At 32.8% G+C, this 11,911-nt stretch overlaps 1 protein-coding gene across 3 annotated transcripts in view; it reads left to right on the plus strand.

Annotated features, from left to right (window-relative positions):
* LOC122520021 (MOXD1 homolog 2) overlaps positions 1-6,312 on the plus strand; it is a 180,565-nt gene extending 174,253 nt beyond the window's left edge. For 2 of the 3 annotated variants that reach the window (XM_043639903.1, XM_043639904.1), the window contains exons 5-9: positions 1,185-1,271; positions 3,046-3,225; positions 3,556-4,023; positions 4,395-4,588; positions 5,754-6,312. In XM_043639903.1, coding sequence (XP_043495838.1) covers positions 1,185-1,271; positions 3,046-3,225; positions 3,556-4,023; positions 4,395-4,588; positions 5,754-6,186 — 1,362 coding nt within the window. In that variant the 3' untranslated portion in view covers positions 6,187-6,312. The remainder of the gene's footprint in view (positions 1-1,184; positions 1,272-3,045; positions 3,226-3,555; positions 4,024-4,394; positions 4,589-5,753) is intronic. The other variant, XM_043639905.1, reaches the window with a different exon arrangement.
* The last annotated feature ends 5,599 nt before the right edge of the window (positions 6,313-11,911 follow it).

Below are 11,911 nucleotides of genomic sequence, written 5' to 3' on the forward strand. Positions count from 1 at the left end.
GTACCGCAATGAATATGTATTTTGAGTGTACAGAGGATGACAACGACGAGAATGAAAACGAGAACAAGAACGAGAACGACTCGTTGATTCACGGCACTACCATCACCGTTCCGTTTTCTTATCTTTCTTTTCTTTTTCTTTTTTTCTCATAATTTTAAAATTTTTCTTACCTTTTCTTCCACTCGATATCAAATTATGATAATTTCATATTTAACCAATCCAATTGAACGAAAAATTATTGTGTATTGATTGTTAATACATTTCTAAACAACAATGTGTATATAATAATGTTATAGAAAAAACAATAATAATATAATATTACATATTTGTCAATATTGAAAATAGATCAATTTTGTCGTGATCAAAAATTTCTATCCAAAGAAGAAGAAGAAGAAGTATAAGACGATACGAGAAGATATTTCGTGAATGTACGTTTAGTTTTTTGATAGATAGAAGATACTATAGACGATATTCTTTTCTCGGTAATATTGACATCGATAATTTGACAGGAACGCGTGGGAAAATCCATGTTGGCGTGGCTGAGCTTAGGGCGAGAGAATTCTACGGGTGTTACAAAAAAATTGCAATTTTCTCCGTTCGCATTTGCCCTGCGGCTTGTTTCTTCCACCGTTGCATCTTCGACCGACTGAACCAAGAAAGAGAGAGAGAGAGAGAGAGAGAATGCATTTGCTTTTTACTTTTTATCTGACAATCCGTTCGATACCGAATCGCCTCGTTTCCTAACTTACTATCGACATATTTTAAAATACAATTTTTGCCAATTTGTCTGGTTTTAGCTAGAAACAATTAGCTTTTCTTCTAATTAATAGTACAAAATATTAGTTAATACATCCACCGTTCGTCAGTTACTTCTAATTATATATATTATATAATATTGAATAAGGAATATTGAAGAAAAAATAACGATCTATCCAGCTCGGTTTCGTGATAAATAATTAAATCATGTACTAGTTATTTATTTATGAGCATTAGATACGATCGATTCGAGAAATGTCTTATTTGTTACACACACCTTCGATAACGTTTATACTTTAACAAGAATAATCTTTCCAATGCGTTCCAACCATTTTCACGCAGACAATTATGAACTTATCATATATCACAGTTTGTTTCTATAGTAAACTTTTAATTAATGATCGTTTCTTCATTTTTTGTTTTTTCAGGTTTTACTGCCGAGGGACAAGGATTCGTTACTCTGGTGTCAAATAATAAAAATGCCATACATAAATCGCAAGCATCACGTTGTCAAGGTAACTCTCTTTACTTATTCTATATACTTGAACACATTTATGACGCCTTACAGGCGTTTCACGGGGAAGTAAAGTACGTTAACCGAATATGGAATAGTTGGGAGAGAAACAGTGTAGAAACTACAGCATCGAGTTGTCTCCCTCTCTCTCTCTCTCTCTCTCTCTCTCTCTCTCTCTATCTCTCTCTCTCTCTATTTCTATCTCTCTTCCTCTCTTTTGCAGACTTCCTGCAGGAAAGTCTCCACGGAAACATAAAGCTCGTACCGAGCATGTATTGTTGTTGGGAACCTCTTTGTACATTCGTGACAATCTTTACAAGTCAGAAGAGCGTTCTCGTTTACTCTTTCCGAGAATAAATAAAAGAACAAAAGTTAACGTTCACGATAAATTTTCACCGTGAAAAGATGGAATATTGTTTTTCTAGCGTTAAAATAGAACGTAAAAAAAAGGGATATGTTTGTTTATAATGAAACGACGTTAATAATATTTAACTTTAACGATTTGAGTTTACATAAAACGTAAGATTTATTTATCAGATGTATATTAATTAATTTACGTGCTTCTCGATATTAAATTCGTTGCGTGATGAAAATCGCCATAGCTTTTTTTTCTTTCGTCGAAAAGAAATTCGACAATTTCTCAGAAAGAAAAGATCTAATTAATCGATAATAATGATAAATATTTGAAAGTATAAAAAATCAGACGTATGTGTGTGAATACTTTATAAATAAATAATAATATGTTCGTTAAAAAGTTATATAGACTAATAATTGGCACATTTGATATTCGTAAAAAAACGTGACGATTATAATCGCGTAAATTAATTAAATAGCAGTTAATAATTTGGGTTCATCACGTCGGATCCGGTCGCGGTCAGCGTCCGAAGAACGTTTTTAACGCAACCGACGCGAACCGAATGATCGTAATAAACGTGGCAATAATAAGAGGAATGATCGTAAAGCTCATAATACGCTTACCGAGCGCTTTATAACGTCCCCCGGTGATCTCTCTTGCGTTACCGTAATCATTAATTTCTAACTATATCCAGTCGTTTGACGTTTTCCAAATGAACGGCCAAAATTTACCACGCTACTCTTAAACGTCGCATTTCGTTTATCTTCTCTTTTCAAATTAAGCCATCTAATTATGATTTCTTTTTATTTTCAATATCGACGATCGTTCTTTTTCTAGAAAGAAAAATAGAAAAAACAAATTCAAAACGAGATAAAATATCGATAAGTTTTTCTTTAAAGTTTTATTCAGGTTAACAAATAGAAAGAAAAATATAAAATAAGAGACAAAATGAAATATTGATTAATATATTGATAATCGTTGATATTAGGCTTTAGGTTACATTCATTTTGATATTTTTCCTTTAACGATTCGCGATATCTAGAACAGATTCCCATGAGTTTCGAGGGAATAGAGCATGAGCAGCAATGTAGTTGACCTAACGCCAGTCAGCTAGGGGGTAGCACCTGAATCTCGAACTCGATCGAACGTGACCCAACTATGGGATGCGATTGCATTGTGTTCCATCCTGACAGAGAAACGAGGAGAGACGATTAGCGTTTCGATTGCGATAACTCTAGTGTTTAAAGTTGAACCTTCAACCTAGAAAAACTCGATTTACTATTTCAATTTACGAAAAGAAAAATAAAGAATATAGATTATGATTATTCCAAATAATTGAGATTATTTTTAATAACCGTCCGGAAAACATTATGATGATAATTTTGTAAATATTTTTATTTTCTTGTTTTTTTCATTATAGTACGAACCCGTTATCGAACCTGGGAAGAATACGTATTTGCATCATATGACACTCTACGAGTGTCCGAGTAATAATCCTCAGCTTGAAGAAGCTTCTAAAACAACTGGCAGTATTTGTTACAAGGACGACAATGCAACGCAGTGTAATACGATTGCTGCTACTTGGAGCTTAGGATCTGAGGTACGTTCTAATTTTATTACATATCTTATATAAATGATCTTTAAATGTATTTGATTAAATGATTCTTCGAAAAATATTATTTTAAATAGTTTGTTCCTTTTTATTTGCATAATAAAAAATAAAGGAAAGATATTATTTTTTGCTCGGAGCAATAAAATTAAAATCTGAAAAAATCGTGCAACAGAAAAAGTAGGAAAAAGATTTCAAATGGATATTATTAGTAACAATCATTTAAAATGCTTAGTTTTGTTCGAGAAAAAAATATAAATGATAAACATTAACTTTGTAATTTCGAATTTGTTTGCATAATTTTTCAATTCTTTCCATTAGCAGGGCTTTAATTTTCCACCCGAGGCTGGCTATGCTTTGTATCCTGACAATCGTTCGCGTTACTTCATGCTCGAGACTCAATACATCAATCCTCAACAATTAGTCAACGACAATTTGGAAGTCAGTGACAGTTCCGGATTGAGATTGTATTACACCGATCAACTTAGACCTCACGACGCTGGAATTTTGAGCATAGGAATTGATCCTAATTGGAGACACATTATCCCACCTGGACAACCCGAAGTAGTCTCCGAAGGTCACTGCATAACTGAGTGCACCGAACAAACTATACCTAATAGTGGGATAAACATGTTTGCCGTAATCATGCATACCCATCAGTTAGGAAGAAAGATAAGATTTAGGCAGATTCGTGCTGGTGAAGAATTACCACCGATTGCATCGGATACCAATTATGATCCTACTTATCAAGAATATCGCAAACTTCAACGACCCGTCAAAGTTTATCCGGTAAGTATATATTACTTTATGCAATTTCATTCGATTCCAATTCTAACATTTTTCTACTCCATTATTCAATTATTACAAAAATCGCTTTTGACTTTCTCAATAAATATGTATATGTATATATAACGATATCATAAGTTGAAGATTTTACAAGAGAAAACGACCGAACGTCCAATCGGTCACCTGTAGAAAGTATAGATAAAAGAAATAAATAAGGCTTAAAAAGATAAAAGTTCGAAAGAATCTTAGTCTACGAGTTGAGAAAAGTGGAAGAAGAATATAAAAAAGTAGTTGCGGTTTTGATCGGCTTCGACAGCTGTAAAACCTTCTCAGTAAAGGAAGCTGCTTAGAAACATCGTTTGATCGTTTTACAGGGCGACCACTTAGTTGCGGAATGCACCTACTCGTCCGAGTCTCGTTCAACTATTACGCTTGGAGGTTTGATGACGAGACAAGAAACCTGTCTGATATCCGCACTGTATTATCCCCGGATCGAATTATCGATCTGTTACTCTTTGCCATCTTTACCAACCGTCCTGCAAAGTCTTGGCGTTCAAAAAGTCATTCAGTAAGTTAATTATTTATATTATTAAGATGAACCAAAAGTTCGGGCGCCTTTTAAGTTAATATTTCACTTGCATATATGTCCATAATTATGAACGTGATCTAAGTTAAAATTTAAAAAAAAATGAGTTTATTCACATCACATTACTTTAAACTAAATTATTTCGATGTCATTTTCACGATATTGTCAAAAATGAATCGTTAGATATAATGTTTGTTATTTTAATATTATATAGAATTTATTTAGTTTTCAAATGTAATTCGTTTAAATATCTCGAAACAAGAGATATATGACTTACAACCACTTTCATAATTATGGGCACATATATATTAATTTTATTAGCTTCAAAAAATTGCACTATTTGAGAAACGACACTATTGACGCACGAACTTTTGATACACCCTAACGTTGTTCTATTACTTGCCGCGCTCTTGATCTTATTTACCACGATGTTTGTTATTTTTATTTCTTAATCGTCACATTTGAAAAATCGAGTTTCATAATTAAATGGGAAATTTGAAGAATTTAGTACTCTTAATTCGGTGACCCTCGCGTGTTCCTAGAAAATTTGGTGGAATCGGTGGCATTGGCCGAAACTGCTTGATGATAAATTGGCGCGACACACACACACACGCACACACACTAGTCTGTGCTATTACGAGAGGTTTGTACGGGTTCTATGTAAACGGACGAGACGATTGCCAGCTTTTACACTCTCTCTCTCTCTCTCTCTCTTTCTCTCTCTCTCTTTCCCTCTCTCTTTGATCGGTTTAAATTGACCATTAGGGAGCAACACGTCCCTTAAATGCGCAAAGAACGCACAAATACGCTTTAGTTTAAATCGTAAAAAGAGTTATATTCATTCGCGTTATGTAACGTTATGAACATGCTTAAAGGTGATGATAACTTTCCTAATCGTATTAAATTATTTCACCTATACGTAAATGGTAATTCTATTAACACTCGCATCCAAGTGAAAAGAAACAACAATCGAATTATTAATGGACAGCACATTTCGTTAATATTTGATTAACTTTGAAATAAATGGCACAATATACTTCGTAAATTTATCGTTGAATCTAAGGCGATCGTATAAATAGAAAAAAGAAACGAGATAAACCGTGTGAAAAAGAAACTTTAACGAATTTGGTCATTTATTTATTTTCAGAGATTCATCGTTAGTGAAAATCCAGGAACCTAAGAGTCTTGCCGGAATGACCTTGGAAGATCGTTTAATAAGTTACGACTGGGAGACAAGTTTCCAGAGTTTCCAAGAAGCGACTAGAGTTGGTACGTTCATGCCATTATGTTGGACCAGTAAGGGTGTCCTACCTGGGACAGAATCGTTGGTGTCTCATTATCCAAGAATTCTGTACTCCTATGAAGAGACCAATTTAGCCTGTTCCGACATGGGTTTTCCTATGGATGCTGAAAGTGATGAAGCAAACGCAGTAGAACGTGGTCAGTTGGTAAGAAGCAAAGTATCGAGAAGTAGCGAAGGACCAACTGCAGCAAGTTCACCATCAATTTCGGGTCCTTTGTCTTTGCCACTTATCCTTGGCACGACCCTTTTAATAGGACTCGCGGCTGGACTTAGGTGAACTATCCTGATCGGTATTCGCGCGATCGTCCCAAATTCGAAGAAGTACCTTCGAGGATCCGCTGTTTGAAACAGAAATATAAGCGAAAGAAAAATTCTACTCAAACTGAGACGAAGAAGTAGAAAAGGAAAAATTAAAAAAGAAGAACAAAGAAGAAGACTATGAAATAAGAAGAAGTTAACTTCTTTTTCTTCTTCTTCTTCTTCTACTTCTTCTTCTTCTTCTTCTTACTTATTACTACATTGTCTTTCGCTTCTGGATCCTTCGATTGGACACTCTGAAAGACGGGATACGAGTTCTGCACCGTTCTTTGTCTCCCTTTTTTACTATCTATTTTATTCTATCTATCTCTTGTTGTGGATCGAGCTAGGACCGGATCATCACGGATGCGTGAGATCGCGTCATGCGTCATGGTACCCTAAGTACGTGCCACGAAATCGTCCTGGCATTTGTCGCTTAAGCTTAAAACAACTGTCAACGATGTTTCTCTTATACGACATTTATCCTTTACGATGAGAAATCGGTAGGAGTTCGAGATTTTCTACCTTCGAAAGAAATCAAATCGTTGATTCTTTTTTCGTTTTCCAACAAGGTATCCGTGATTTTTGTTATTTCTATATATATAAATATATATATTTATATACTAATAAATACTCAATGTTTCCCCCATTTCTTCTCCCCATTAATTGAAGTTCAAGTCGATATAAAAAATTTTAATATCGCACAAATCTTAGTTGCTATCGCGTTCTTTTAACGATTGATCAAACGATTTACTTACGCTCGTCGTGCGATATTATATTGAGTGGAATTTGTTACGAGAAAATAATGAATACCTTTCGATCGTGAAGAGTAAAAGATGTCGGAAAAATGCGAAATATTTTCAATGAATATTTCATATTTTTTAAAGAGTTATTATTTTCTTGTTTTATCTCGAGAAGACAAAATAACGATAGATAAGAATTCAAGAATTTCTTCATCGAAAGAGATTGATTCTATGAAAAATAATAGAAAGCAATTAAATGTAAATGATCGGTAATACGCAAGATTTATTATTTCTCTTTTTTTTCTCGACGTTAAACTCATCGAGGCACGAAGATGGAGGATAAGAAGAAGGGGTATGTGCTTCTAATCGGGTTCACTTCTTATTATTATCGTACGATGTAATACGTCAAGGAAATTTCTCGGATAGTTACTTTACAGCTCGTTATATGAAGATAGTTGAATAAAGCGGCATGCACGAACAACGTACATTCCCCCTTACCCCTTTACCAGAACCAAGAACCAACTTTCAACTTCTTCTGCTTAGTACCTTGCGTAATATCCTGATCGAATAAAATCATCGTCTTCGGTGATAACACATATACGTATATAAACGCTTTCACGAAATTTCCGATAACTCGAGTAGATAAGCAAAATAATTGGAATAAATGAAATCATACTTCGAGTCGAGTAGAAGGAAAATTTTCTTTACAAATAAAATTAAATAAAAATTCTCTCTCGCAAGCACTCATACACGGAAACAACTGCACTCTATTCTTCGATATGAATTATTTTTAACTTGCCAATAATTTTTCTCATCGAAAATTGATCCGATGTAAAGGACGAAGAAAAGACAAATTTTCAAACATAGAAATTCTGACATTTATTACGACAGAAAAGGAGAAATTTATTCGAATAAAAATTCGTATATTTTCGATCTTTTTCTTTGAAGACCGAAAGGTATTCCAAACACGAAGCGATCCACTTTAGTCTTGTTTTAAGAGCGTTTTCTTTTTCTAGATTCTTCAAAAGGAGTATCTCGAGATAAAGATTATTGTTGATTGTTTATTTACCGATTTGGAAATCGAACAAACCATCTCTCTTTTACTTTTTCTATACGAGAACGTAACTTTTTTTTTATCAGGCAAATGTACCATTCGTGGATTTGCATTTAAAAACTTGCGATTCTCTTGCCATTTACGTTTATCCTTAAATTTGTTCGATTTCCGACTCACTATTGTATATTTTGTTAATTAGGCTGCGTTGGCAAATAAGTTTTTTTATAAGATCGTATAAACATTGGTTGATTTGCACATGCACACGCACACGCACACACGTACACATGTATACACACGTTATACGAAACACACACAAAACATACAACACTCACGTTTACAAGGAGGCACGACGCAGGGCGATGTTTTCTAATTTTTAAGCTCTTTCGTGTATCTCGTTATAAATATATATATTATTTTTTGTTAACTCTCGCGAAAATGTGTTACTTAACCAACGTTTATATACAGACATATATACTCGAATGAATATATGCAAATAAATATATATATATAATTATATATATATTTACATAAATATAAATTAAAAAAATAAAATGAAAGGTGATTATGTATTCGAGGACTCTGTGTAACATTCTGTACAGTTTATTAATTATATGTAATATTGTTAAATGCGCTTTCCACGTGTTCGACGTGTCGGACTTATGAATTATTATTTATTTCTTATTTAATTGTAAAAAGTGAAGAGAAGAATAAGGAAGAAGAAGGTTAATCGAGGATTAACAATTGTTTGACAATTATTGAACTGTCACCGATAACACAAACAAACACGCGCGTCAACACAATCCACAAATATTCCTCTCGCGAATTAATTTCGTATTTTGAAGAAAAAAAAAAAACAAAAAAAGAAAAAATAATAAAAGGTCCTACCTTTATGCATCTCTTGGACATCCTTTTACTATCCCCTTCCCCCACCCAATCCTATTATGGCCTTCGATGATCGTTCATTCAAATTTCTAACTCACGCTGCGATCGCTTTTTTTTTCCGATGCACGCGAGTTCGTGACGTTAATCGATTTATTTTCAGCATATTTTTTGCATCAACTTTTCTTTCGCGCTATGTTTGTCGCGATATATTAAATTAAATTCTGAAGTAATAGAAAGTGGTTTAATAAAATTTATTTGCAAAGAAAAATATTGACACTTTAGTTTGTTATTTTAGTTTCGATTTGATTTGATTTGATTTGAATTAAAAATAAACAAGAAAATTATCCTAATTTATTTTTTTAATTTTAATACGAATGCAACGTTACAAATCCACAAGACGGAAAACTAAATTTCGATACTGTCAAGAAAATATCATTTTCAAGCACGAAAATTAAAGATTTAATCTAAGAAGGTGGTTTAAGGAAAAAAAGTTTTATACACGTCGACTCATTAAATCAAAGTAAACGATCGAGATAGATTTAGAGACTAAAAAGAAAAAAGACAACAATAACAAGAAAAAACGCGTAATAAATTATATTGATTTCCTTTCCTTGCTTCTAACCCTCGCTGCTCAGCACTTGGACAAAAAAACTTAGGATCCTAATTAATCAAACTAGATCAATATGATACACGTAGCAAAAAACGTTTTGCAATTTAATACCACGATTATTCGTAAATGTCATAAGAAAATCTATGTACGTAGTAGAGGTAATATTTTTAGGGCAATTATGTGAGTGTTCCTTTCTCTCTCTCTCTTTCTCTCTCTCTCTTTCTCTCTCTCTCTCTCTCTCTCTTTCTTTGTTTTTCCATCTTTCCATTAAGATTGAAACTTATCGAAACGTTACTGGAAAAGATAACACAAGCTAATATGTTTTTTTTAATGACGACAAATGTTTATTTTTTACGGCACAAATATTTTTTCGTCTTTTTTATTTTTTATTTTTCCTATAAATGAGCACACAAAACAGGCCCCGAATGATAAATCGATCGAATTTTATTATTCAAAATATATATTATTTCCCAATTATCTTCTTCTTTACTTAAATGTGTGTACGCCACAAAGAAAAATAATCTATAAGGAAAAATTCGCGAATTTTGTCGAATATAGTGCTACGATATTTTAGAAAATGGAAGGAAGGACTTGTGTGAAGATGATGATTCCTCGGCGCGCTCGAGAATATACGTATAAATTTAAATCGGTGATATGATCGTAACAATCAAGAAGAAATGCGTCGTGTTTAAGATGGAAATAATTACGATAATTAGGCGAATCTTTAGAAAAAGGAATATTTACGTATTTATAACTCGGAATCATCCTTGCATCGTGTGTGTATGTTTAGCTCATTCTTCGTTCACGGTTTCCGTTAATTATCGCGATCACGTTGGAACAACTATTGCAATTAAACGAATAAATACCCTTTTAATTCGATTTGACAAGATAGATTTGTTTTCTTTTTTTACGAGAGAGAAAAAAATTTCGTTTCATTCAGAAAAACTAAAATATCATTTTCCATTAAATAAGATTCTGAAATTTTTCGATTTGTGTCAGGTGTTCCAACGAGAAACGCGATGAACGAAAGAAATCTTCAAAAAATTGTATGTACTGTATGTAGAACGATGTAGCTCTAATCACACGGAATGCTGCCAACGCCTATTAGTGTTTTACTGATAATATACGAGAAAAAAAAAGTATGGAAAAAAAAGTGAAAAATAAGAAAATAATAAAAATATATTATAATAATAATAAAAAAAAACAAGAGAACACACAAAAAAATACATACAATGAAATACAAGAAAAAAAAGCTGATGTATTTCGGACACGGGGAAATTTTTCTCATTTTTGTGCGCGAATGACGTTAAAATAATGATAACGGGAAGAGAAAAAAATAGCATGTGCGCGTGTATATAGATACCCTGTATATAGTTTTTAGATTTAACGAATAACGTCCGAAAATTCCAAATAGGCGAGACCCTTTAAACCCTTTACATACATTACACTGCCGCATACATGAACACATTTCGATACACACACACACACACTCGAATCTAATTCCGATTGGATAGCTAATTATAGATATCTCGTATCTTTACAATTTACGTTACATATGAATATATAGATAAAACACATAGAAATATATATATATATATATATATACACATATATATATATAGGTACATAAGTGTGCGCTCGCGTGAATGTGTGTGTATACTGTACATACATGTATGGGTATACGTGCGCACCACGTACGTTTAATATACCTATGTACGCATTTAACACATTAATCACGAATACACTCACGCATACACCACACTGAAACCATGAGAAAACTAAATCTTTTCCCCCGATATTGCTCTTAGATTTATATCTTTTACCCCTAATTAAACACTCGATATTGACGACATCTAAAACGCTACACCATCATTTACTCTGTAACACACAAATTGTATTATATTTTATATATATATACATATATATAAATATGTAAATGTTTTTCTATAACAATAGCCTTCCGATTTTTACTTTTATCCTTCGATACTCTCATACCCTTATTCCTTTTAATTATCCTTACGATAAAATAGTTTGCGTGAAAATATGTTACGTTCTTCTTTCACAAATTTTGACAGGTAAGTGGTATTTTTTAATTTTGAATCGTTCTTTTTTTTCTTCTTTAGAAAAAAGAAAAAAAGTATTTTTTTTTAAGTATAAATTGCGTACAAGCGTAAACCACATTGTAAATTTTCTTTGCGTATTAAATATGAAAATTATAAATGATAGAGGCTTTGATGAACACTTTCGAATATACATTACAGGTTTTACGATGCAGAGTAATAATATGCATTTGCATCTACATTGCTTACCGTAACCACGCATATAAATATATATAATATTTTTTTCGGTCGATTGTTTTCTCTTCAAAGAACCACAACCAATAATCCGATTGTTTTTTCTTTTCTCTAATGTTTAA

This window comes from Polistes fuscatus, unplaced genomic scaffold (assembly GCF_010416935.1).
Source record: "Polistes fuscatus isolate 324 unplaced genomic scaffold, CU_Pfus_HIC Scaffold3, whole genome shotgun sequence".
In the NCBI taxonomy this organism is placed as follows: domain Eukaryota; kingdom Metazoa; phylum Arthropoda; class Insecta; order Hymenoptera; family Vespidae; genus Polistes; species Polistes fuscatus.